The sequence below is a fragment of the Saimiri boliviensis genome, chromosome 2, assembly GCF_048565385.1.
Source record: "Saimiri boliviensis isolate mSaiBol1 chromosome 2, mSaiBol1.pri, whole genome shotgun sequence".
Lineage (NCBI taxonomy): Eukaryota > Metazoa > Chordata > Mammalia > Primates > Cebidae > Saimiri > Saimiri boliviensis.
Window position 1 is genome coordinate 189,873,337 of NC_133450.1, and position 26,171 is coordinate 189,899,507.

At 43.9% G+C, this 26,171-nt stretch overlaps 1 protein-coding gene across 6 annotated transcripts; it reads left to right on the plus strand.

The window, feature by feature from the left end:
- The first annotated feature begins 2,849 nt into the window (after positions 1 to 2,849).
- Positions 2,850 to 25,449, plus strand: TRMT10B (tRNA methyltransferase 10B). Of its 6 annotated transcripts, none has more exons than XM_010350787.2 (9): positions 2,850 to 2,912; positions 11,529 to 11,743; positions 12,192 to 12,300; positions 12,930 to 13,054; positions 16,188 to 16,340; positions 18,089 to 18,167; positions 18,824 to 18,891; positions 20,933 to 21,056; positions 21,959 to 25,449. In XM_010350787.2, the coding sequence occupies exons 2-9, from the start codon at positions 11,558 to 11,560 to the stop codon at positions 22,063 to 22,065; spliced, it is 951 nt and encodes a 316-aa protein (XP_010349089.1). In that variant the 5' UTR covers positions 2,850 to 2,912; positions 11,529 to 11,557; the 3' UTR covers positions 22,066 to 25,449. The 6 variants fall into 6 exon arrangements, with proteins under 6 accessions (XP_010349089.1, XP_010349091.1, XP_074251163.1 ...); XM_074395062.1 differs by lacking the exon at positions 2,850 to 2,912 and adding an exon at positions 2,951 to 4,838; XM_074395063.1 differs by lacking the exon at positions 2,850 to 2,912 and having other exon boundaries at positions 11,650 to 11,743; positions 12,154 to 12,300.
- Positions 25,450 to 26,171: the final 722 nt, after the last annotated feature.

The window sequence follows — 26,171 nt, forward strand, 5'->3', positions numbered from 1 at the left end:
TGGAGTGTGCATTAGGGGAAGCAGTGGGACCAACTAAAGGTTTTTTCCTTCCCCTGGAAAGTGGCCATGAACTTATTCAGAGGCAAAGGACACAAGAGCAGTGGTAGGGAGTCGGTGGGGGAAAGTGTTCAGTATGGCTCAGTGTGAGGTGCAGGGACTGGTAGGTGTGGTGTGAGCTAAAACCTGAAGGCGTCGTTGAAGATCATTTAAGCCATATGCAAGCCCCACTGTGGCATTTCAACAGACAGTGGGAAGCCAGGGCCATCTCTGAGCAGAGCAGAGATGTTAAAGCTAGGCTTTGGAAAAAACCTTATAGGGAGGGAAATGAATGTTTATTGTTAGTATTTAAAAATCGGCCGGGCGCGGTGGCTCAAGCCTGTAATCCCAGCACTTTGGGAAGCTGAGGCGGGTGGATCACGAGGTCAGGAGTTCGAGACCATCCTAGTCAAGATGGTGAAACCCCGTCTCTACAAAAAAAACTACAAAAAAAAATTAGCTGGGCATGGTGGCACGTGCCTGTAATCCCAGCTACTCAGGAGGCTGAGGCAGGAGAATTGCCTGAACCCAGGAGGCGGAGGTTGCGGTGAGCCGAAATCGCGGCATTGCACTCCAGCCTGGGTAACAAGAGCGAAACTCCGTCTCAAAAAAAAAAAAAAAAAAAAAAAAAAAAAAAAATTAAAATTAAAAATCGCAGCTGAGCATGGTGGCTCACACCTATAATCTCAGCAATTTGGGAGGCTGAAGCGAGTGGATCGCTTGAGCCCAGGAGTTCAAGACCAGCCTGGGCAACATGGCAAAACCCCATCTCTATTTTTAAAAAAATTGTAAAAAATTTTTACATGGACATGTGGAATATTATCCCACCCCTTTCAGAGTTTAGACCCACGTGGAATTGACAGAGCAGAATCTTTATAGCAATAAGATACCGAATTCCAACCTGACATTATGTGATAGAAAAAGAAATCAAAAACTTTTACCCCAAAATACGTTTCTTTACCATAGTTTGAGATGACCCTGCAAAGCTGCCTTGTGTTGGGGGTGGAGGAAGGATTTGCATCTGTGAAGAATCTCTTTTAAGTACGTAGAGCTTTCCCATTCCAGGCCCTCTCAATTCTGGAAGCTGATAAAGGATGAATGGTAGGTGCTGGAGGAGCTGTGGAAAGAATCCAGAGGGCGAAACTGTGGGGCCAACAAGGAATCCAACCAGGCTGTAGTTTCTTTCTTTCTTTCTTTCTTTTTTTTTTTTTTTTTTTTGAGACGGAGTTTCGCTCTTGTTACCCAGGCTGGAGTGCAATGGCACGATCTCGGCTCCTGGGTTCAGGCAATTCTCCTGCCTCAGCCTCCTGAGTAGCTGGGATTACAGGCATGCGCCACCATGCCCAGCTAACTTTTTGTATTTTTAGTAGAGACGGGGTTTCACCTTGTTGACCAGGATGGTCTCGATCTCTCGACCTCGTGATCCACCCGCCTCGGCCTCCCAAAGTGCTGGGATTACAGGCTTGAGCCACCGCGCCCGGCCTTTTTCTTTTTTTTTTTTAGACGGAGTTTTTACTCTTGTTACCCAGGCTGGAGTGCAATGCCGCGATCTCGGCTCACCGCAACCTCCGCCTCCTGGGTTCAGGCAATTCTCCTGCCTCAGCCTCCTGAGTAGCTCGGATTACAGGCATGCGCCACCATGCCCAGCTAATTTCTTTGTATTTTTAGTAGAGACGGGGTTTCACCATGTTGATCAGGATGGTCTCGATCTCTTGACCTCGTGATCCACCCGCCTCAGCCTCCCAAAGTGCTGGGATTACAGGCTTGAGCCGCGGCGCCCGGCCTAGTTTCTTGACTGGGAGACATTTTGGGCTCTGAATGGGTGAGACCCCAAGACTGCAGGAGTGAAGGAAAAGTGGCAGATGAGGAGGCCAAGGCTTGGGCAACCCGATTCGTGTCTTTGGTGGAGGAAGAAGAGTGCCCAGGGGCTAGAATCATCCTTGTCAAAGCCCTGACGTCTCTGCTGTGGGCTCAGAAAAGGGCTGTGTCAGCTCGTGGGCTCTGCTGACTGTGGCAAAGGCTGGGGGAGGGCGAGGCTGTGGATGATGGGTGGCTCAAATTTGGTTTCACCTGTTGAGGAAGGGGAAAAACGCTGCTAGACTCAGTTAATCTCTTCAGAATTGGGAGGGCCTGGGACGGCCTGGAAGGGAAAAGCTGTAGTTATGTTAACAGGGTTTCTTTACAGATGCAAATCCCTCTCCTATACCCCACACACAAGACAGCTTTGCAGGGCCATTTCAAGTTACGGCAAAGAAACGTATTTTGGGGTAAGTTTTTGATTTCTTTTTCTGTCATGTGATGTCAGGTTGTAATTTGGCATCTTACCGCTACAAAGATTCTGTTCTGTCAGTCCCACCTGGGTCTAAACTCCGAAAGGGACGGGGTATAACAGTAGGCATGTCCGACCGTCACCCCGGCTCTCCCCGCTCCACTCCCGCTTCCCATCATGGCCTTAATTAGTTTTAAGGTTTCTTTGGAATCCCCTTGGCCGAGAGGGAGGTCCATTCAGTCGGCTGCGGGGCTTAGAATTTTGTTTTAGTTTCACATACCCCAGTTCAATGTCCAGCCCTTGACAACCAACAAAGCACCTGGTCACCTGCAGGAGCCCTGTAAAGTTGGTAAGGGGTTGGGGTTGTAATCGCCGTCTAACAAAGGGGGAAACCGAGGCTCAGAGAAACTGGACAACCCCCACATCGTGACGCAGCTCCCCAGCGCCAAGGCTGGGAGCCTCCCCTCTGGCCCGGCCCCATGAGCTGCCAGCAGGCGAAAAACTACAATTCCCAGGATGCCATTCGGAGCAGGGTTAGGAAGCGGAAGCGAGACCGGAGGCGGAATCCGACGCGTGCCGCCGTAGCTGCGTGGGGTGAAGGGATCAGGTACGCCGTCGGCTGGTTTCGGGAGCGGGCAGGGGACTGCGGGGTCCGGCCTGGGACAGCCGCTTCCCTCATGGGCGGGGCGGACGCTGGGAAAGCAGCGTTTAGCAGTCTTGGGGCCTGTGGTAGTCCATCTTCCTGGTGCTTTCCCTTCCTGCCTCCACTCGCAAGCGCAGCCTGTGGGCCGGGAGGGACCCGCACGCGGGGTGCTCTCAAGCTGGAGTCGATGTGCCATTATTTAGCCGCAGCCTGGGTGCCCATTCGGTGGCTCTTGGGCTGGCAAAGGTCTGAGGCCTCTGCCAACCTAGGGTGGGAGTGCGGAGTGGAGGATTTATGAACTCAGCAAGTATTTATTGAACATCTGTAAGCAAACAACACTTGCCTACATTGTAGGAATGAAGAAGGTTCCGACAAAAAATAACCAAAATAGGTTATGTTGGACAGTACACATCTGAATGAGGGGAGGAAGGTAGTCTAAGTGTCTAAGGAAAGAGCATTGAGGGTAAACAGAAAGGTGAATGCAAAGACTCTCAAGGGGGAAAGTCTTCGGTATGTTTGAGGAACAGCAAACCGACCAGAGAGTGCAGAGGAAACTAAAAGGTAGACCTTAATGATATGCATAGGTCATTGTGTGGATTTGGGCTATTTACCCTAAGTGAAACGGAGAGTGAAGAGTACTGCAGGGTTCTAAGCAGAAGAGCCTGATTATCAAACACTTAGGATGCTCATAGGCTCGGTATTAAGGGTGTACAGGTGAATTCTTCCCTGGGTTTATAATCTAGTGGGGAAACAGACCAGCTGTCGTGCAAGGCTGGGTCAGATAATTGGAGCCCCATGAAAACAGAATAAATACAATTCCCGAGTTCCTAGGATGTACTAGTAGGTGCTTAGTAACTTTGTTGGATGAAAAGTAATGAACAGTCCCAATACTCAGCACCGGACCCATAATGGAGGCTCAGAAAAGATTTTGAATGAAGAAATAAAGAAAATAAATGAAATCTCACTTCTCAATACTGTTAAAATGGCAATTAAGTTTCAACCTGAATGCGAGAGGGAGACAAACATTCAAACAGGGCAGTGGTCAGATTCATGCACATGGGAAATAGAAAGGTGCTGCTAGGATTGGGGGATGGAGAGTTATATAAAGGTCGTAGAGTTTCACTTTAGGAAGATGAACAAACTCCGGAGATGGACGGTGGTGATGGTGGCAAACTGTGGATGCCCTTGATGTGTTTTTTTTTGTTTTGTTTTGTTCTGTTTTGAGACGGAGTCTTGCTCTGTAGCCTAGGCTGGAGTGCAGTGGCGCGATCTTGGCTCACTGCAACCTCCACCTCCTGGGTCCCGCTTCAGGCAGTTCTCCTGCCTCAGCCTCCTTAGTAGTTGGGATTACAGGAATGCACCACCATGCCCAGCTAATTTTTGTATTTTTAGTAGAGACAGGGTTTCACCACGTTGTTCAGGCTGGTCTTGAACTCCTGACCTTGTGATCCGCCCGCCTCGGCCTCCGAAAGTGCCTTCATGTGTTTTTAACTGCACATTTACAAATGGTTAAAATGGTAATTCCTGTGTCAAAACAACAACAACAACAAAAAAACCACAAATGAAATGCTAAATCTGGGCATAGATAACGTCGTACACATATTGAGCAGATCTCTGCTTCTGTGATGTCCAACTTCACCTTTGCTTTCTGAGGATCCCTAGGTGGAAAGCACCTAATCAGCATTTACTGAGCTTCCGTTCTGTGCCAGGCCTTGTGCTGTCACCAGAGATACCAAAAAGGTGGGCCCCGCCTTCAGGAGTATTAGCTTATTATATTACTTTTCTGGTAGTAGTTGAAGTTGTTTTTATTTGATTTTCAAGATTATTGAATCCCAATTTCCTGGTCTAAGAAACATTCTCAGGGACTACAGCGATTTGGAGAAGCATGAGGTAAGAGGAGGGGAAAAGAAAGGAAGGGAGTGCGAGTGGTGGCAGTAAAATTCAGTTCAATTCAACAAACACAAACACGGCTGTTTCTAAGGTTCTATTCTGTGAACTCTTCAGTGTTTAGATAAATGTAGGTATAAGTCCTCCTACAAAGGAATTCAGTTTGATGGGAGAGAAAATACCAGCACAGACTTTCCAATTTTTAAAAACAACAGCAGTGGAAGTCTGTAGCTCCTAGGATCTCCTGTCTTAGATCTCTCTTCTCCTCCTCAGCCAGGCTAGCTCCAAAGAGCTTTACGTCCACTGCCTCCCAGTCATTTCCTCACAAGCCTGGCATACAGGAGGAGCTCAGTGGCATGCATATTAACTAAATGAATGGTCAACAGGAGTAAAAATACAAAATGCTATGAAGTTTAAAGGAGGAAGAGATCACATGGTTGTTAACAAACTAGCATTTATTAAATTGGTGGTCTTTTTCTCACCCTAATAAAATGAAGTTGTCAGTTATAGATTAATTTATCTTAATGTTTTCATTTGTTCTTCTCCGAATGCCTATATGCAGAAGACTGCAGGTGACTCTGATGGTTGGTATAGCAAAGTCTGATCTAAAAGAACTGTCATAACAGGGATCTAGATATCTGTTGTTAAAAAATATATTTACGGGCCAGGTGAGGTGGCTCACGCCTGTAATCCCAGCACTTTAGGAGGCTGACGTGGGCGGATCACTTGAGGTCAGGAGTTTTGAGACCAGCTTGGCCAACTTGGTGAGACCCGGTCTCTACTAACAATACCAAAAAATTAGCCCAGTGTCGTGGTGTGTGCCTGTAATCCCAGCTACTCAGAAGGCTGAGGCATGAGAATTGCTTGAACCTGGGTGGTGGAGGTTGCAGTGAGTCGAGTTGAGATCACGCCACTGCACTCTAGCCTGGGCGACAGAGTAAGACTCTATCTCAAAAAAAAAAAAAAAAAAATATATATATATGTATATATATATGTGTGTGTGTGTGTATATATATATATATATATGTATATTTGTGCATACCAGCACAGTGGTTAACACCTCTACCTAGTGACTGGGAAGCTGAGGTGGGAGGATGGCCTGAGACCAGGAGTTTGATACTGGCTTGGACAACATAACACAACCTATTTTTAAAAAAAAAAAAAGATATAATCAGCTTCACTGTTCACTCATGTGGAGTGCTTCTGAAGTGCTGAAGGATAGTTTGGATTTTTTGTTTTGTTTTTGAAACAGGGTTTGCTGTGTCACCCAGGTTGGAGTGCAGTGGTGCAATCATAGTTCATGCAGCCTCAATCTCCTAGGCTCAGGTGATCATCTGGCTTCAGCCTGCCAAGTAGCTGGAACTACAGGTGTGTGTCACCATGCCCATCTAATTATTTTTTGTAGAGATGGGGTCGCACTTTGGTCCCCAGGTTGGTCTTGAACCCTTAGGGTCATGTGATCCTCCCACCTCAGCCTCCCAAAGTGTTGGGATTACAGGCATGAGCTTCTGTGCCCAGCCAGCTTAGTATTTTCCTCATTTCTCTGGAAATATATACATTATGAAATTTTATACATGCCACTAATTCTTTTTGATAGAGTTTATATGTAAATACACTTAAAAATTAATTTGTACTGGGTTTTAAAGGATTTCTAAGCAGAAATAAACTTTAGCCTAGACAGACAAATGGACACAAATTTCACGTCTTTAATTTTAAAAATCTAGAAGGTAATTTACTTGGTCATCTTCAGGAATATATCTGGTAGTCACGTGTTCACGTGATGTGTGATGAATAACCAAAACTGCTCAGAAGATTTACCTTTTAAGAACAACTGGCCGGGCGCAGTGGCTCAAGCCTGTAATCCCAGCACTTTGGGAGGCCGAGGCGGGTGGATCACAAGGTCAAGAGATCGAGACCTCCCGGTCAACATAGTGAAACCCCGTCTCTACTAAAAATACAAAAAATTAGCTGGGCATGGTGGCGCGTGCCTGTAATCCCAGCTACTCAGGAGGCTGAGGCAGGAGAATTGCCTGAACCCAGGAGGCGGAGGTTGCGGTGAGCCGAGATCGCGGCATTGCACTCCAGCCTGGGTAACAAGAGTGAAACTCGGTCTCAAAAAAAAAAAAAAAAAAAAAAAAAGAACAACTATAGGGCTGGGCGTGGTGGCTAACGCCTGTAATCCAAGCACTTTGGAGGCCAAGGTGGGTGGATCACCTGAGGTCGGGAGTTCAAGACCAGCCTGACCAACATGGTGAAACCCTGTCTTTAAAAAAATAAAAAGAACAACTATAAGAACAACACTGAAGGGGTTTTGAATAGTAGTTAACAATGGCAAGTATTTCATGAGTACTTGTTTTATATCAGTAAATGAAAGATATCTAATCCTTGCAACATTCTGTGAGGTGGTTTTATCCTGTTTTGTGGAGACACTCTATGGGAAAGAGTTAAATCTCCTAGCTATTGTCCCATCACTCACAAGTAGCAAGATGAGAAATGTGTCTGAATTCTAAGATTGCCATTTTTCCACTTAAACCTATTTAAGTTGTGTCTAAACTGAAAACTAAAATTTGGCCCAATTGTGAGTATTTGATGGAGAACAAGAAAAAAGGCAATATGAACTCAACACTAGAAATGTTTTCCAAGCACAGGTGTCAGACTGAAAAAGAAAATATAATTCTAGGACATCTAGAATTAGCCATGTCTTCAGTGAGTGATATTTATGGAGTTATAATATAAATGCAGTTTACAGCCAGGTGCAGTCGTTCACACCTGTAATTCCAGCGCTTTGGGAGGCTGAGGCAGGTGGATTGCCTGGATTGTCTGAATTCCAGACCAGCTTGGATAACATGGCGAAACCATGTCTCCACTAAGAATACAAAGGTTAGCTGGGCATGGTAGTGCGCACCTGTAGTCCCAGCTACTCATGAGGCTGAGGCAAGAGGATCACCCGAGCATAGGCGGTCAAGGCTGCAGTGAGTAATGACTGCACCACTGCGCCCCAACCTGGGCAACAGAGTGAGACCCTGCCTCAGAAAATAATAATCAGTTTACAAAATGATTGACAAATTTTAGAAAATACCACAGGGGTAGACCTTTGTCTATCCTTTGTCTATGCCACTTATTTATGATGACGGAACAAAACGTAAAACCTGCCTTGACCATATAAAATTCAAGGCTCAGTTGGAAAATTAAAGGAGGAACAGAGATAGAAATATAAGGGCTTATGTTCACAGCCTAAAGATACTGGGGAGTCAGATACTACGTAACTTGAACAAGAAATAGAAGTTTAAAATATTCTTAAAAGTAATGAAGACTTCTGGTAATTATGACAGAGAAATGGGTATTGGACTTATCCTCCTACAATAGATTATAAAACTGGACAAAGTATATGAAGAAATTATTTTCAGGTATTGGGCCATAGTTAGGCATTACAAGGATTACAAGACTGTAATCCTTGAGGGAAAAGCAACTCACAAGCTAAGCCCCACAGTCACCCCAGCTTTCTGCCTGAGGGTGCATAGTGACACAGAGCCCATACAGAGTGCATTGGTGTCACTGGGTGGAAGAAAGAGTTGAATTTAGGGCTGCTCAGATGGCTGGAATTTGTGGAGCAGGGTACTGGCAAGGAGGGAGCTGTGTAGCAAAGGAGCTCCAGAAATCTGAGTAAGGGTCCCCAGATGGTGATGCTGTAGAACATTTGGAATGCTCATACATTGCTGACAGGCAGTGTAAATGGTGTAATACTTTGGGAAATGGATGGCAGTTTCTTATGAGTTAAATACACACCTATCCTATGACCTAGGAATTCTACTCTTAAAACTTAGTCAATGGGTGTGAAAACATATGTCCACAGAAATACATGTATTAGAATGTTTGTAGCAGATTTATTTCCTAAGCTGTAAAAATCTCAACCCATGAACAGAATTGTGATATATTCATACAGTGGAATGCTACTCAGCAATAAAGAGAAACTACTGATACATGCAGCAACATGTATAAGTCTCAAATATTTTGAGGGGAAAAAAGTCAAGTGCTAAAGAGTACATACTGTTTGCATCTATTTATATGAAGCTGCATAATAGATATAGCTAATCTATGGTTATAGTAAACAGAACAGTGGTTGCCTTTGGCAAGTTGTGGGAATGGGATGAAGACTGATACGGAAAATGGAGAAAAAAGTTAAACTTTCTGGGGTGAGGCCAGGCATGGTGGCCAGCACTTTGGGAGGCTGAGGCGGGCAGATCACTTGACGTAATGAGTTTGAGACCAGCCTGGACAACATAGCGAAACTCCATTTCTACTAAAAATACAAAAATTAGCCGGGCATGGTGGTGTGTGCCTGTAGTTCCAGCAACCTAAGAGGCTGTGGCAGGAGAATCACTTGAACCCAGGAGGCGGAGGTTGCAGTGACCTGAAATTGTGCTACGGCACTTCAGCCTAGGCAACAGAGTTTCAAAAACAAAAAAGAAATACGGCAAACAAAAAAACTTTCCTGGGGTGATGGAAATGTTCCATATCTTGATGGAATTGTCTATAACACAGGCCCTATACATTTGTTAAAGCTCATTGAGCTAGTGTATTTTACCATACAGACAAATTCATTAAACTGTACCCTTAAAATCTTTGCCAAACAAATTGAAAGATCAAGGTAACTGATCTCAGAAAAATTTCAAGATCAAGGTAACTAATAAAGAATTAAAAATAACAGGCCGGGCACAGTGGCTCACACCTGTAATCTCAGCACTTTGGGAAGCCGAGGTGGACAGATCATCTGAGGACAGGAATTTGAGACCAGCCTGGCCAACATGGTGAAACCCCACCTCTACTAAAAATACAAAAATCAACCAGGCATGGTGGCACGCACCTGTAATCCCAGCTACACAGGAGGCAGAGGCAGGAGAATCACTTGAACCTGGGTGGCAGAGGTTGCAGTGAGCTGAGATTGTGCCACTGCCCCCCAGCCTGAGTGACAAAGCAGGACTCCATCTCAAAGTAAAAATAGTAGGGGTTGGTTGGGTGCAGTGATTCATGCCTGTAATATCAGCAGTTTGGGAGGCTGAGGTGGAAGCCCAGGAGTTGGAGACCAGCCTAGGCAACAGAGGGAGACCACTGTCTCTACAGAAAATTTAAAAATTAGCCAGGCATGGTGATGCATGCCTGTAGTCCTAGCTATGTGGGAGTCTGAGGCAGGAGGATTGTTTGAGCCTGGCAGGATAAGGCTGTAGTGAACCATGATTGTGCCACTGCACTCCAGCTTGGGTAACAGATCCTGTCTCAAAAATAGTCATAAGGATTGACTTTAGTGATTTGAATTCTTATGTTTCATAGGGAGTCAATACATTCAAAGCTGATGAATCATGAAATGATATAGGCATATATTTCAGGTTAAGGAGTTAATTACCAAAAGAATGAAAAACAACTGGTTAACAAGGGTTGCCCCTAGAGGTGGAAGGGAGAGGAGTGTGGATCATTACTTTTCATCTTAAGTATGTCTTTCTGCCATATACATGAATCATACTACATAGACTTATGCTTTTTAAGATACAGTTTTCATAAAATAGTGGTTATGTGACTAGACTCAGAGGACCAGCCATGGGTTATGGTCACACCGCTCTTGGTCTACGGCACTTGAACACTGACTAAAGCATATCTGACTGGCATCTTTCTCAGATTTTGAACCTCACTTTGAAATTAGGACATCATTTGTTAAGTGTTCTGGAACAGTGCTTGTCCATAGTTTTCAACCTCAGCACTTCTGAGGAATATTAAACATTTTCAGTGGTGACTGTGGCTTTCTGCTGCAGTGGTATTCAACTGAGTTTGAGGGAACACATAGTTTAAAAAGACTAATTCTGATACATACCCACAACCTAAAAGAATTTTTGGTTTCATTATCACTCTACCATATATTTAGCTTCATCCTCCCAGGAAGCCTCTAGTACAGTACCTTACTTATAGTAGGTTTTCAGTAAATACTTGCTAAAGGAACCACTTTGAAAATAAATTGGTTGAAACATAATGGGGGAGGCGAAGTGGCTTTTGCAATCTCTGTCCTACCCTCAAATCATATAATGCATTTTAAAGTACACAATAAGTAACTTGGTTATCTGTGTCACTGCAACAGTGGATGATCATTGATTGCTTGGAGACGTCAGGTGTTGTGCATGGCCTCTAAGAAGGGTATCTGGGGCTGGGTGTGGTGGCTCATGCTTGTAATCTCAGCACTTTGGGAGGCTGAGGCTGGCAGATCACTTGACGTCAGGAGTGAGTTTGAGACCGGCCTGGCCAACATGGTGAAACCCTTCTCTGCTAAAAATATAAAAATTAACTGGGTGTAGTGGCAGATGCCTATAATCCCAGCTACTCAGGAGGCTGAAGCAGGAGAATCACTTGAACCCGGGAGGTGGAGGTTGCAGTGAGCTGAAATCATGCCATTTTACTCCAGCCTGGGCAACAAGAGTGAAACTCTGTCTCAAAAAAAACAAAAAGTATATTTGGCTTCCTTAATACTGAACTGTTTCTCTGCTGAATCATTTCTCTGGAAGACACATGCTTTTCTCAGTTCAGTAAATCTGGGTATGTTACACACTTCTGATCTTTCAGTAACACAATAACACTTTGTCATTTGGATGTAGGGAAATACCTATGTTAGTGAAATAATGGAATACCTCACATAATTGTGCCTTTTTCCAGTCTGGTTGAAGGGCCAGAGGACTAAGCACATGGACTGGAAATTGGAAGGGAGTACTCAGAAAGCAGAGTCAACTGTGCAGCAGGGCCAAGAAGGCATCCCAGAGGAGACAGGTGAAGATGGACTTCCTGAAGGCTTCCAACTTCTGCAGATTGATGCGGAAGGCGAGTGCCAGGAGGGAGAGACCCTGGCTGCAGGCAGTACAGCATGGTGCTCGGTGAGTGCATTCTGGCCATAGGCCTTGCGTGATGGAATGTCTCAGAAACCCCTGTTTTAAGGGTGGGTACTGGTAATGAAAAGAGAGACTGGGAATGAGTTTGTGTATTTTCAGTGATGAATTAATTTTCTGCTAACTGGTTTAAAGTTTTAGTTTCATTTGAGTCATAGGAAAAGTAAAGTTCAAAAGGAATTTTTGATATACCTCTGAAGTGTCAGGAAATCCAAAGCCTGTCACTAATGAATTTCTGTGACCTTGAGCAGGTCACATCTCTTTTTCTGGGGCTCTGTTTTCTCTAAACACAATCCAGTCTAGGTTTGTTATTAAGAGTAATTTCCTTTTTTTCTCCAAACTTTATATATAAATCAGAAAAATAAGTAACTGTCTAATGTTTGTTTTCCTTTTTGGAGCTTATGAAGTTCTCAAACAATTTTGTTTTCTGGATAAGAAAAATGTACAGAGAAAACAGAGACACTGGGAAAAGATAGTTGCAGCAAAGAAGAGCAAAAGAAAGCAAGAAAAAGAACGAAGAAAAGCCAATCGTGCAGAAAATCCAGGTGACAATAAATGAGACTGCTAGCATAATCATATTTATTTTTTAGCAAACGTGTCTGCATGTTCCAAGGAGAGTAGGAATTTTTGTTTAAAAGAAACATCTGGGATGTAGGACCCACTGTTCTATTTTCTTGGGAATCAAAGAAAGCAAAATTTAAGGCTGCTTTTCAAATATAAGCTGTCTAATTAACATATGTGTTTGTAAGCTCAGAATAGAAGGAATGATGCCAGCAACAGCTAATATTTATTCAGTGCTATGTGCTAAGTTCAGTTTTAAGAATTTCACATGGATTACCTCAACGGAGAAGAACTGTTATTCCCATTTTGTAGGTGAAGTGACTGAGGCTTAGAGAAATTAAGTAACATAATTATGCCCAAGATAATTCAGCTAATCAATGAACAAACTGAACTTGGATTTAAACCCTGCTGTGTGCTCCGAAGCCCATATTCCTCACGAATCTGCTTTATGTAAATCTCCTAATGAATGAGTATCTTACACCAGTATCAAGTTTCTCTTTATATGAAAACAAAAACAAAAAAAAACCCTCACCTGGCTAGGGAGATTTGTTTCTTACAGAATATCATTCCTCTGGTTTTCCACTTTTATTTCTTTCTGATATTTCTGCTTTAGGCATCTGTCCTCAGCACAGCAAACGTTTCCTGAGAGCTTTAACCAAAGAAAAACTTCTGGAAGCCAAACACTCAGGACCAAAACTATGTATCGATTTGAGTATGAGCCACCACATGTCAAAGAAGGTAGAACATCCACTAAGCCTGGAATTTCTGCTCTCATGAGGGAGGTCCAGAAGGGTGCAGCTTTCACGAAGAATATGGCCAACACCAGCTTCTGGGATTCCTTAGTAAACTAGCAGAGTGTTTGATTTTCTACACTGGGTTACTAAGTTCCAAGGTGGCTGTCGTAAAGAACCTGGAAGAGAATGTACATAGCTTGGTTTAGTTTGAAAATGTTTACCTTGTCTTCTGTTTTAAGCCCAGCATCTTTGCCTCTCTGTTCATGGTGTCCTCAGGCTGGATGCAACCTTTCACGTTCAGTTTTCCAGACACTAAATCTTTGGGAAGAGGAATATTTGCCTGATAGCATGTTGTGGGAAGATTGCCTGGTAGAAGAGCTTCTTGCATTGTATATGTTTTTTGTCTTTGTTTTTGCGATGGAGTCTTGATCTTTTCACCCAGGCTGGAGTTCAGTGGCACAGTCTCTGCTCACTGCAAGCTGTGCCTCCCGGGTTCAAGTGATTCTCTGCCTCAGCTTCCCAAGCAGCTGGTATTACAGGCACCTGCCACCACACCCTGCTAATTTTTTTTGTATTTTTAGTAGTGATGGGGTTTTGCCATGTTGGCCAGGCTGATCTTAAACTCCTGATCTCAGGTGATCTGCCCACCTTGGCCTCCCAAAGTGCTGGAATTACAGGTGTGAGCCACTGTGCCAGACCTCAATGTCTGTGTTTTAATTGATGCTCATTCACCCCATTGATGAGGGAAGGATTCCCACACTAGAGTTCTAGGAGTGGCAGAATGCATGAGATCTGATACTGGACAGATAAGAGTCAACAGCAGCTCATTCATCTCATAAAGTTACAACCCAGGGGAGGAAGATACTGTGCACCGTACAGGGCCTCATGGAGATTGTTAATCAAGAATAGAATGAACAACAAAGGGTTGTCCGAGGTGGGCTTTGTAGTATCCAGGGGGTGAGGTGCCCCCTCATTACTATAGGAGGATGTGACTCACTTGTTTGGAGAATTCCATGGGCTGGCAGGGAACCAAAACTCACACCTTAGGGATAAACTCTGTTATATCCTTGGACCTTTGATTAAAAGGGTTTCTTGAAGCCCAGAGACCTTATCTATGGGAGCAGAATTGGGAAGGGAACTATTAGACTATCTGAAGTATTCCCAGTTTCAACAGATGTCAAGGCAGAGCATAATATTGGGTCTTGGTTTTAGGCTTTATATCACAGTATGTAAATTTTTTTTTTTTTTTTTTTGAGACAGAGTTTCGCTCTCATTACCCAGGCTGGAGTGCAATGGCGCGATCTCGGCTCACCGCAACCTCCGCCTCCGGGGTTCAGGCAATTCTCCTACCTCAGCCTCCTGAGTAGCTGAGATTACAGGCACGTGCAACCATGCCCAGCTAATTTTTTTTTGTATTTTTAGTAGAGACAGGGTTTCACCACGTTGACCAGGATGGTCTCGATCTCTTGACCTTGTGATCCACCCGCCTCGGCCTCCCAAAGTGCTGGGATTACAGGCTTGAGCCACTGCGCCTGGCCAATTTTTTTTTTTTTTTTTTTTTTTTGGAGACGGAGTTTCGCTCTTGTTACCCAGGCTGGAGTGCAATGGCGCGATCTCGGCTCACCGCAACCTCCGCCTCCTGGGTTCAGGCAATTCTCCTGCCTCAGCCTCCTGAGTAGCTGGGATTACAGGCATGCGCCACCATGCCCAGCTAATTTTTTGTATTTTTAGTAGAGACGGGGTTTCACCATGTTGACCAGGATGGTCTCGATCTCTTGACCTCGTGATCCACCCGCCTCGGCCTCCCAAAGTGCTGGGATTACAGGCTTGAGCCACCGCACCCGGCCACAGTATGTAAATTTTAAACTCTCTTTTCAGACATCTATTTTATGTGCTAGTGTTTACATATTTTTCAGAGAAGTTAGGAAAACTGTAGATCTGAGGTTCTTACCTGAAACCTCTAACTCTAACCCTCTGAAAATGTTAACCAAGAATTCCCTACTATTATGCTGGGCACAGTGGCTCCTGCCTATAATCCTAGCACCTTGGAAGGCCAAGTCAAGAGGATCACTTGAGGCCAGGAGTTTTGAGACTAGCCTAGGCAACATAGCAAGACCCTGTCTCTGAAAAATTACAAATTAGCTAGGCATGGTGGCCTGTACTGGTAGTCCCAGCTACTCAGGAGGCTGAGGTAGGAGGATCACTTGAGCCCAGGAATTTGAAGCTGCAGTGAGTTATGATTGTACCACTGCACTTGAGCCTGGGTAACAGAGCCAGACCCTGTCTTAAAAAAAAAAAAAAAAAATTCCAGGCCAGGCGCGGTGGCTCAAGCCTGTAATCCCAGCACTTTGGGAGGCCGAGGCAGGTGGATCACGAGGTCAAGAGATCGAGACCATCCTGGTCAACAAGGTGAAACCCCGTCTCTACTAAAAATACAAAAAATTAGCTGGGCATGGTGGCGCATGCCTGTAATCCCAGCTACTCAGGAGGCTGAGGCAGGAGAATTGCCTGAACCCAGGAGGCGGAGGTTGCGGTGAGCCGAGATCACGCCATTGCACTCCAGCCTGGGTAACGAGAGCGAAACTCCATCTCAAAAAAAATAAAAATTCCATACTGTTTAAGACAGCAGATTAAATCAAACCCAGAGTCTTTTTCTCCTACCTGACAAATCGAGCTAAATTGCTCTCTTTATATAAGAGGAGTGTCTGTGATTCAGGGTAGAAAGTTAAAACTTCTAACCCTATTGTATTGTCTGAAGTTAGGAAGAAGGTACCAAATTTATCTGATGTTCTATAAAAACTTCTGTATATTAATCAAACCTCTTTAATATCTTAAATACTGTAACACCATAAGATTTTAGATTAAAGCTAAAATAAGAATTTCATATATTAAACATTTAACAGGGCCAGCAGGAGGGCAAATTCTCAGTTTTCCACTGCTTCACTGTTTCTGGACTAGTATCATTATCTTTTGCCTGTTAGGTGTGATGCAATAGCATGTACCACATGTACACATGTACTCCTAGTTCACGGGGTTTCTGGAGGAGCATTCATTGAACTTACCGTAGCAATTTCTTGATAACTAATTTAGAGTGAGTTGGCATGTTTTTGTCCTGAGTTGTTCTTATTTCTTTGAAGGAATTAAGTAGACTGGCTGGACAGATTCGAAGGTTGTATGGTTCAAACAAAAAAGCTGACAGGCCATTTTGGATCTGCCTCACTGGATTCACCACAGACAGTCCCATTTATGAAGAGTGTTTGAGGATGAATGATGGATTTTCTAGTTACCTGGTAAGTCTCTCTTTACATTGTATTTGAATTGTCATCTGAAAAGTAATTGGGGAGTTACAGTAATTTTTTTTAACTTTTTCATATATATAATGATATAGTTTCAGTATTGAAATCTAAAAAATACTCAGAATCTCTCATTAGTTTTTACATTTAAAATTTTTTCTCATCCTCCTGCATTGGCAAAGTAATATTACCAGTGTCTAGGATTATATTTTGTATCCTGTATGTTTTATGCTAGACTGTATACTCCAGGAATATTTTTGGGAAATGCTACGACTTCTTTCTTGTTTCCATTAATGGTGAATTGGGCAACCATGAGTTTTGGGGGAAGAGAAGGAATCCTTTCAGAAGTAATGGAAATTTGAGATAAGTTTTAGGGACTACTAAGGTACTTTTCACCTCTCTCTGGATCTCAAATGTAGTGATACATATGTGTGCCAGAATCCAGATCAGTTTCTAAGAAATGTCACTGAAAATGCCCGGTGTGTTTGCATTGTGTAGCTGAGACAGAGCACTTGTGGCCTTCTCCAGGAAGGTCCCAGAAGTGATGAATGTGAAAGGTGCACTGTGCAGTGCTGCACAGCTGGCTGTTTTGCTGTTACTGTCTTGACAGTCTCTCTTGTAGTGCAGCTATTTCCAGCTTTCTTCTATGTACTTTTTTTTTCATGATTCCTTTCATAAGCCGAACAGTCCCCTGTAGTTCCCTTACTTTCCTGCCTTTATGCCTTTCTTAGGTGATTCCCTCAGCTTTGAATTCTTCTTCTTTAGTGTATGTCAATATTAATCTCTTTTGAGGCCGGACATGGTGGCTCACGCCTGTAATCCTAACACTTTAGGAGGCTGAGGCAGGTGGATTATTTGAGCTCAGGAGTTTGAGACTAGCCTAGGCAATATGGTGAAACCCTGTGTCTATTAAATATACAAATATTAGCTGGGTGCAGTGGTACCGGCCTATATAGTCCCAGTTACTCAGGAACTTCTCTCCTCTCTTCAGTTCTGCAAGGATAACTGCCTCAGCAGGCTGAGGCAGGCGGATTGCTTGAGCCTGAGAGTTGGAGGTTGCCATGAGCCTAGACTGTGCCATGGCATTCCGGCCTGGGTAACAGAACCAGACTCTGTCTTAAAAAAAGAATTCTCCTTTCAGAAACCCAGTTCTAGCATTCCCTTCACCAGAAGGTCATCCCTGATGTTGTTGCTCCCTCATCTGTGGTTCTGGGGCATATTCCCTGTACCGCTGTCAGAACCCTGTATCACTACCTCACTTCATAGATTTCAATGTCTGTGTCTACTTTCCCTCCTAAGTACTTTCTGAGAAGAAGCTGTCAAGCTGTCACACATGGAGTCCCTTGATCCACACTTAGAGCTGTGCCTGGTAGACACTTTAAGCCCAGTAATTGGTTGTTGAATTTTGAGCTTTTTAAATTTTTTTATTTTTTTTGAGACAGGCTGGAGTGCAGTGACACAATCTTGGCTCTCTGCAACCTCCTCCTCCTGGGCTCAAGCTGCCATCCTCCCACTTTACCCTTTTAAGTGTTATAGCTGGGACTACGGGTACATGCCACCATGCCTGGCTAATTTTTTTCTATTTTTAGTAGAGACGGGGTTTCACCATGTTACCCAGGCTGGTCTCAAACTTCTGAGCTCAAGTGATCTGCCCACCTTGGCCTCCTAAAGTGCTGGGATTATAGGCATGAGCTACCCCACCTGGCTGTGAGCTGTTTTAACATTGGACTGTTTGTATTTTCCAGCTAGACATAACAGAAGAAGACTGCTTTAGTTTATTTCCTCTGGAAACCCTTGTGTACCTGACTCCTGACTCGGAACATGGTATGTACTTGAATACGTGGATTCATATAGCCCATTGTTCCTGACACTGTGTTTCATTATTCTGTGGCAGAATTTATTCAAGCCCCTCAAGGACATTCCAACACACAGAAAAAGTAATGCACATGAGCCGTGCTCCTCCTGTGGGCAGGTGCCTCGCTGGATGCTTTGATGTGTCTTACCATGGCTCTCAGCTGCACAGACTTAGGGCACAGACTTAGGGTTTCCATCCTCATCTGGACCTTGTGTGCTGCCTGCCAGTTCTTCCCAGTGTCCTTGGTCAGCTGCCCCACTGGCCCTTCTTGTATCAATGTTAGACATATTTTTCTCAAGAAAATCATTCATTTCATATAAGTTTAAAATGTATTCATATTCAGCTGATCATAGTACCCTCATCTAATTATTTCACATTCTTCTGCAGTTTTGTTTCTTTCTGAATCTAATGTTGATTTGGGTTTGCTACCCGTTTTCGTGATTAGATATGCTACATTTTATTTGCCATTTTAGAAAATTAGCTTTTGGTTTTATTGAGCAAGTTTTTTTTGTTTTCTATTTACTAAATTTCTACTTTTATTGTTAATAATTCTTTCCTTTTGCTTTCTTTGGATTTAGAAATTATAAAACAGATTTTATCTCAATGGCCTTCCTTTTTTCATTAGCTCTTGAAGATGTTGATCTAAACAAAGTTTACATCCTCGGTGGACTTGTGGATGAAAGCATTCAGAAGGTAAGTATACATTTCAGCCCCAACATCTGTGTTTTCAAAAGTAGTGCTTACTTTTAGAGGCATGTGCCCTGTCATAATCTCACCTAGAGGGTCTGAGAACTCAGGGGACAGGAGGCTGGGCGCGGTGGCTCATGCCTGTAATCCCAGCATTTTGGGAGGCCAAGGCGGGCAGATCACAGGGTCAGGAGTTCAAGACCAGCCTGGTCAACATGGTGAAATCCTGTCTCTACTAAAAATACAAAAATTAGCTGGGCACCGTACTGCATGCCTGTAATCCCAGCTACTTAGGAGGCTGAGGCAGGAGAATTCCTTGAACCAGGAACCAGGAAGCGTAGGTTGCAGTGAGCCAAGATCACGCCACTGCACTCCACCCTGGGCTATAGAGTGAGACTCCGTCTCAAAAAAAAAAAAAAACCTCAGGGGACAGGAGGAAAAGAGCCATTCCCACCTGGTTGGCCCTCTGGGTGGTGAAGTTCCCTCTGTCCTCATGAGCAACGTCAGCACAGTTGAGATTCAGGAACTGGACTGGGTAATTATATAAATAGCCATTGTGGAGCTTCTCTCCTCTCTTCAGTTCTGCAAGGATAGCTCTGATCTTGACCAAGTGAGCATCGACTCAACATTCTTACCAGCTGTTTGTTCTTTGAGAGGATAGTTTGCTCTTTCTCCGGTTGACCTTGTGCTGAAATAGTCTTATTCCAAAACCAAAAACTCCTAGGATGGTCTGGATTTTTTTTTTGTTGGAGTTTTAGAGGAATAACTGGGGTGTCACTGGAATTCTGAAATATGTTTGTTATACAAGTGTTTATTAAGATAATTTTGTTTATATTTACTAATTAACATATTACATAGATAAGAAATATATTAAAAAAAGAGTAGTGAAAAATAAGTCTCTTTCCTACCTTTGTCTCCCAGGCAAGTTTTCTTGTCTATCCTTCTTGAGACATTATATGAACACAAAGCATGTGTGTGTGTGTATTTTACATATATGTAGATGTGTTCTATCCCTGTATGTATGAGCTATACATATATTTAACACAGATGATAGGTTAATTTAGTTGCATTTATTTAAAAAACATTTGTATTCCACGACTCCATAGTGATCATCTAGAAAATTGAGTAGGGGGTACTTACAGAAGAACACCAGCTAATAAATGAGGAATGCATAACAGAATTAGAAAATCATCATTTTGTCACTCCTAATATAATCATTGACTCAGACAATTGAAAGAAAGGTTGTGGAGGAACTGGCTATTTACATGGTCTCAAAGTATCACCCTATAGATAACAAAGGCAGAGATTTACAATTAGAGTAAAGCATTCTCGTGGTCACCATCTTACCCAAACTTGATCAAACTTAGTATCACTCATAGAGGTACCATCTCTGCCTCCTGAGGTGAAGTATTCTTGCCAAAAGGTTTTTTCTTTTTCTTTTCTTTTTTTGAAGCAGGGCCTTGCTCTCTTAGCTAGGCTAGAGTGCACTGGAGTGGTCATGGCTCACTGCAACCTCGAACTCCTGGGCTCAAGCAATCCTCCCACCACCTTAGCCTCCTGAGTGGCTGGGACTACACGACTGTGCCACTGGACTAGCTGTTTTTAATTTAATATATATATTTTTTGAAACGTGGTCTCACTCTGTTGCCCGGGCTGGAGTGCAGTGGTGCAATCATGGCTCACTACACGCTCAATTTTTTTTTTTTTTTTTTTTTGAGACGAAGTTTCGCTCTCGTTACCCAGGCTGGAGTGCAATGGCGCGATCTCGGCTCACTGCAACCTCCGCCTCCTGGGTTCAGGCAATTCTCCTGCCTCAGCCTCCTGAGTAGCTGGGATTACAGGCATGTGCCACCATGCCCAGCTAATTTTTTTTGTATTTTTAGTAGAGACGGGGTTTCACCATGTTGACCAGGATGGTCTCGATCTCTTGACCTCGTGATCCACCCGCCTCAGCCTCCCAAAGTGCTGGGATTACAGGCTTGAGCCACCGCGCCCGGCCACTCATGTATAACTTTTATAAGAAAAATATTTAACTGTATATTTACAGAAGGTGACATTTCAAAAGGCCCAGGAATACTGTGTCAAGACTGCACGCTTGCCAATCCAGGAATACATGGTCAGAAACCATAATGGGAAGAACTATCATTCAGAGATATTGGCCATCAATCAAGGTAATTCTTACACGGCCCACATCCAGTGTGGTGAGTTCCAGTGCTGCTGCTTTGCACTGTGTTTAAGTGGCCTTTGAGTTGGGCTCCTCTGTGACTAATGTGTATGGACTTTATTGCATGCACTTTGTGACATGTGATCTGGCCACTATGAGGTATTCTTTATTTTCTCCCTTGTGACTATGTTAAAGATAGTTTAAATTGTCCCCTTGGCTGGGTGTGGTGGCTCACGCTTGTAATCCCAGCACTTTGGGAGGCTGAGGTGGGCAGATCACCTGAGGTCAGGAGTTTGAAACCAGCCTGGCCAACATGGTGAAACCTCCTCTCTACTAAAATACAAAAATCAGCCGGGCCTGATAGTGCGTACCTGTAATCCCAGCTGCTCCAGAGGCTGAGGCATGAGGACTGCTTGAATCTCAGATGCAGAGGTAGCAGTGAGCTGAGATTGTGCCACTGCACTCCAGCCTGGACAGCAGTGAGACTCTGTCTCCAAAAAAAAAAGGCCAGGTATGGTAGCTGATACTTGCATCCCAGCCCTAGAATGTCCTGCTTTTAACCTCTCACTGACCAGTGAATTCCTGTTTGATCTTCAGCGTTCAATTCAGGAGTTCAGGAGCATCTTGGCTGGCTTCTTTCCCCATCCCAGGCCATGGCAGGCCCTCCTGTGCTCCCATTTTACCATGTTCCTTTCTGTTACACGCTATCCATTCACAGGCCTCTATCTTTCAGGGTAGGCTGAGGTCCTTGAGAGCAAGCAGAGCCTGTGTCCTTGCCTCGTTTCCCCCCAGGACCTTAGTACCACGTGTGGTGCAGAGTAGGTTTGTCGAATGAAATATTACAGAACATCCTTTTCATTACTCATTTGCCCGTTCTTTTTTTCCTCTGTGTTTTCTGTTTACTCTCAGTGTTTGATATCCTGTCCACTTACTTAGAGACTCACAGCTGGCCCGAAGCATTGAAGAAAGGAGTTTCTTCAGGAAAAGGCTATATTCTTCGGAACTCAGTGGAATGATGGGCCTAAAGAGTGCAGCTGTGTGGCCAGGTGCAGTGGTTCATGCATGTAATCCCAACACTTTGGGAGAGGGAGGCGGTCAGATCACCTGAGGTCAGGAGTGCCAGACCAGCCTGGCCAACATGGTGAAACCCTGTCTCTAATGAAAATACAAAAATTAGCCTGGCATGGTGGCACACACCTGTTGTCCCAGCTACTCAGGAGGCTGAGGCAGGAGAATCACTTGAACTCAGGAGGTAGAGATTGCAGTGAGCCAGAATTTCACCACTGCACTCCAGCCTGGGTAACAGCGAGACTCCATGTCAAAAAAAAAAAAAAAAGTAGTTCGATTCAAGCAATTCCTCTGCCTCAGCCTACTGAGTAGCTGGAAAAAAAAGATTGTAGTTGAAGGAGGTGCTAGATGTGCCTTGACCAAAGAGCAGGGCACATAATTGCCTTTACTTAATATCTTCTCAGAGACTGACAATAAGCTAGTGGCAGGGACCACATTTAATGCCCTTTTAATCTTCCATAGTGCCCGGCTCACAGGAAGTGCCCAGATAAGTAATAAAAACTTTATGTAAAAAGGAATTAGCCTCAAAACCACATGGCTTTGGATATGCTAATTCAACTTTTGTACATCTATTTGTGAGAGACCTATTCTAGAACTTGTTTAAATGGTTATATAAAGAGTTTAATATTCACTAAACTGGCATCATAAAATTGACTTCCTGCAGCCTTGTCTGACCGTGCTTATCGTTTCGAAGCATAGTAATATGCTTTGCAGGAGCCAGCCTGTTCTGACCTATTGCTACTGAGTCCCCATAGGATTATGTTCCTCCTGTGGCTTTTACCCTGTTCTCCCTTGCAGAGTATGGGCATGGAGGGCTTCTCTTCTTAATCCTTCCTCACGGTAGGGTCCTAACAGGACAAATCTTTATACTTACTTACCTTTCTATCCTCTCTGAACCTGGTACCAACTAGACTGTTCATATGTATTTGTAACGAACAGATTACACTGTCAAGTAGAAACACCGTATTGATAAAAGTATGTCTTGGAAAATAGCCAGAAGGTGTTAACCTACTTCTTATTACAGAAATCTCATGTTCCTTATGTCCCAATTAGACATATTTGCTTTAGTTACTCTTTGACAGTTTAGGTTAACTTGCTAGTTAAGTAGCTAGCAAACTGAGAAAAATGTATTCAATATCTCAAAAGACCAAAAGGTTACTTCTCTGCTCTGTCCCCTCCCCTTCACAATTTAATTCCCAAGGAACTGAGATTACCTGATAAATTTTATTAGTGTCTGTTTTAAAACTGGCCAATTAATAATAAAAGATATGGGACCAACCTAAGTACCCATCAACCAATGAGTGGATAAAGAAAATGTGGTATATTTATCCCATGGAATATTACTCAGCCATAAAAAAAATAATGTATTTTGCAACAAAGATGCAGAAACTAGGTGGAGATAAAAAAAAAAAAAAAAAAAAAAAAAAAAAAAAAAAAAAAAAAAAACTATGTACTGGGTATAATATATAGTACTAAGGTGACTGATACACCAAAATCTCAGACTTCAATACTATACGATTCATCCATGTAGACTTCCACCAAGATGGCTGAATAGGAACAGCTCCAGTCCGCAGTTCCCAGTGACAGCAAGCCAGAAGGTGAGTGATCTCCACATTGCCAACTGAGGTACCAGATTGATCTCACTGGAACTGGTTAGACAGTGGATGTAGCCCAAGGAGGGCAAACCAAAGAAGGGTGTGGCATTGCCTCACCCTGGAAGCACAAGGGGCCGGAAAACTCCCTCTCCTAGCCAAGGGAAGCCATTAGGGACTTTTCCAGACACTCTGGCTCACATACTATGCCTTTCCCATAGTCTTCACAACCTGCAGACCAGGAGAATCCTTTCAGTTCCTGTAACACCAGTGCCCTAGGTTTCCAGCAAAATACTGGTGGCCATTTTAACTGCAGCATTTTTTTCCCTCATACCCTAGTGGTGCCTGAACACCAGAAAGACAGAACTGCTCATTCCCCTGAAAAAAGCGGGGCTTAAGCCAGGGAGCTAAGTGATCTTGCTTGGCGGGTCCCACCCCTATGAAGACCAGCAAGATAAGATCCACTGGCTTGAAATTCTCGCAGTCAGCAGAGCAGTCTGAGCTTGACCTGAGATGTTCCAGCTCAGTGGCGGAGGGCCATCTACCATTACTGAGGCTCAGGTATGTAGTTCTAACCTCGCCTGTGTAAACAAAGACACTGGGAAGTTTCACAGCAACTGGGCAGAGCCCACAGCAGCTCAGCAAGGCCTCAGCAGGCAGACTGACTAGACTCCTTTCTTGCTGGACAGGGCATCTCTGAAAAAAGGCAGCAGCCCGTCAGCCCCCACTTTCCTGGGTCATAGCACCTTGGAAAAGGGGTGATTGTGGGTTCCACTTCAAACATCCCTGCCCAGCAGCTCTGAAGGGAGCAATGGAGCTCCCAGCACAGCACTTGAGCTCTGATAAGAGAAAGACTGTCTCTTCAAGTGGCTCCCTGACTCCTGTTTATCCTAAGAGATACCTCATACAGGAGAGCTCTGGCTGACATCTGGCAGGTACCCTTCTGGGACAAAGCTACCAGAAGAAGGAACAGGCAGCAAACTTTTTGCTGTTCTGCAGCCCCCATGGGTGATTCCCAGGCAAGCAGGGTCTGAAGCGGACCTCCAGCAGACCTGCAGCAGAGGGGCCTGACTGTTAGAAAAACTAAAAAACAAAGTAGCTTCAACATCAACAGAAAGGATGTCTATTCAGTGACCCTATCCAAAAGTCACCAATTTCAAAGACCAAAGATAGATGAGAAGAAACCAGTGCAAAAAGGCTGAAATTGCCAAAAACCAGAACGCCTCTTCCCCTCTAAGAGACCACAACTCCTCACCAGCAAGGGAACAAAACTGGATGGAGAATGAGTTGGAGAAATTGACAGAAGCAGGCTTCAGAAGGTGGGTAATAACAAACTTATTCGAGCTAAAGAAGCATGTTCTAACCCAATGCAAAGAAACTAAAAACCGCCGGGCGCGGTGGCTCAAGCCTGTAATCCCAGCACTTTGGGAGGCCGAGGCGGGTGGATCACGAGGTCGAGAGATCGAGACCATCCTGGTCAACATGGTGAAACCCCGTCTCTACTAAAAATACAAAAAATTAGCTGGGCATGGTGGCGCGTGCCTGTAATCCGAGCTACTCAGGAAGCTGAGGCAGGAGAATTGCCTGAACCCAGGAGGCGGAGGTTGCGGTGAGCTGAGATCGTGCCATTGCACTCCAGCCTGGGTAACAAGAGCGAAACTCCGTCTCAAAAAAAAAAAAAAAAAAAAAAAAAAAAAAAAAAAAAAGAAACTAAAAACCTTGAAAAAAGGTTAGATGAAATGCTAACTAGAATAACCAGCATACATAAGAACATAAACAACTTGATGGAGCTGAAAAACACTCTTCAGGATATTATCCAGGAGGACTTCCCCAACCTAGCAAGGCAGGACAACATTCCAATTCAGGAAATACAGAGAACACCGTAAGATTGCTCAAGAAGAGCAACCCCAAGGCACGTATTCATCAGATTCACTAGGGTTGAAATGAAGGAAAAAATGCTAAGGGCAATTAGAGAGAAAAGTTGAGTTACCCACAAAGGGATACCCATCAGACTCACAGCCGATCTCTTGGCAGAAACCCTACAAGCCAGAAGAGAGTGGGGGCCAGTATTCAACATCCTTTTAAAGAAAAAAATTTTCAACCCAGAATTTCACATCCAAACTAAGCTTCGTAAGTAAAGGCAAATAAAATCCTTTCCAGACAAGCAACTGCTGAGATTTTGTCATCACCAGGCCTGCCTTACAAGAGCTCTTGAAGGAAGCAACTAAACATGGAAAGGAACAACCAGTACCAGCAACTACAAAAACACACCAAATTGTAAAAACCATCAACACTATGAAGAAACTGTATCAACTAACGGGCAAAACAACCAGCTAGCATCAAAACGGCAGGATCAAATTCACACATAATATTAACCTTAAATGGAAATGGGCTAAATGCCACAATCAAAAGACACAGACTGGAAAATTGGATAAAGAGTCAAGACCCATCGGTGTGCTGTA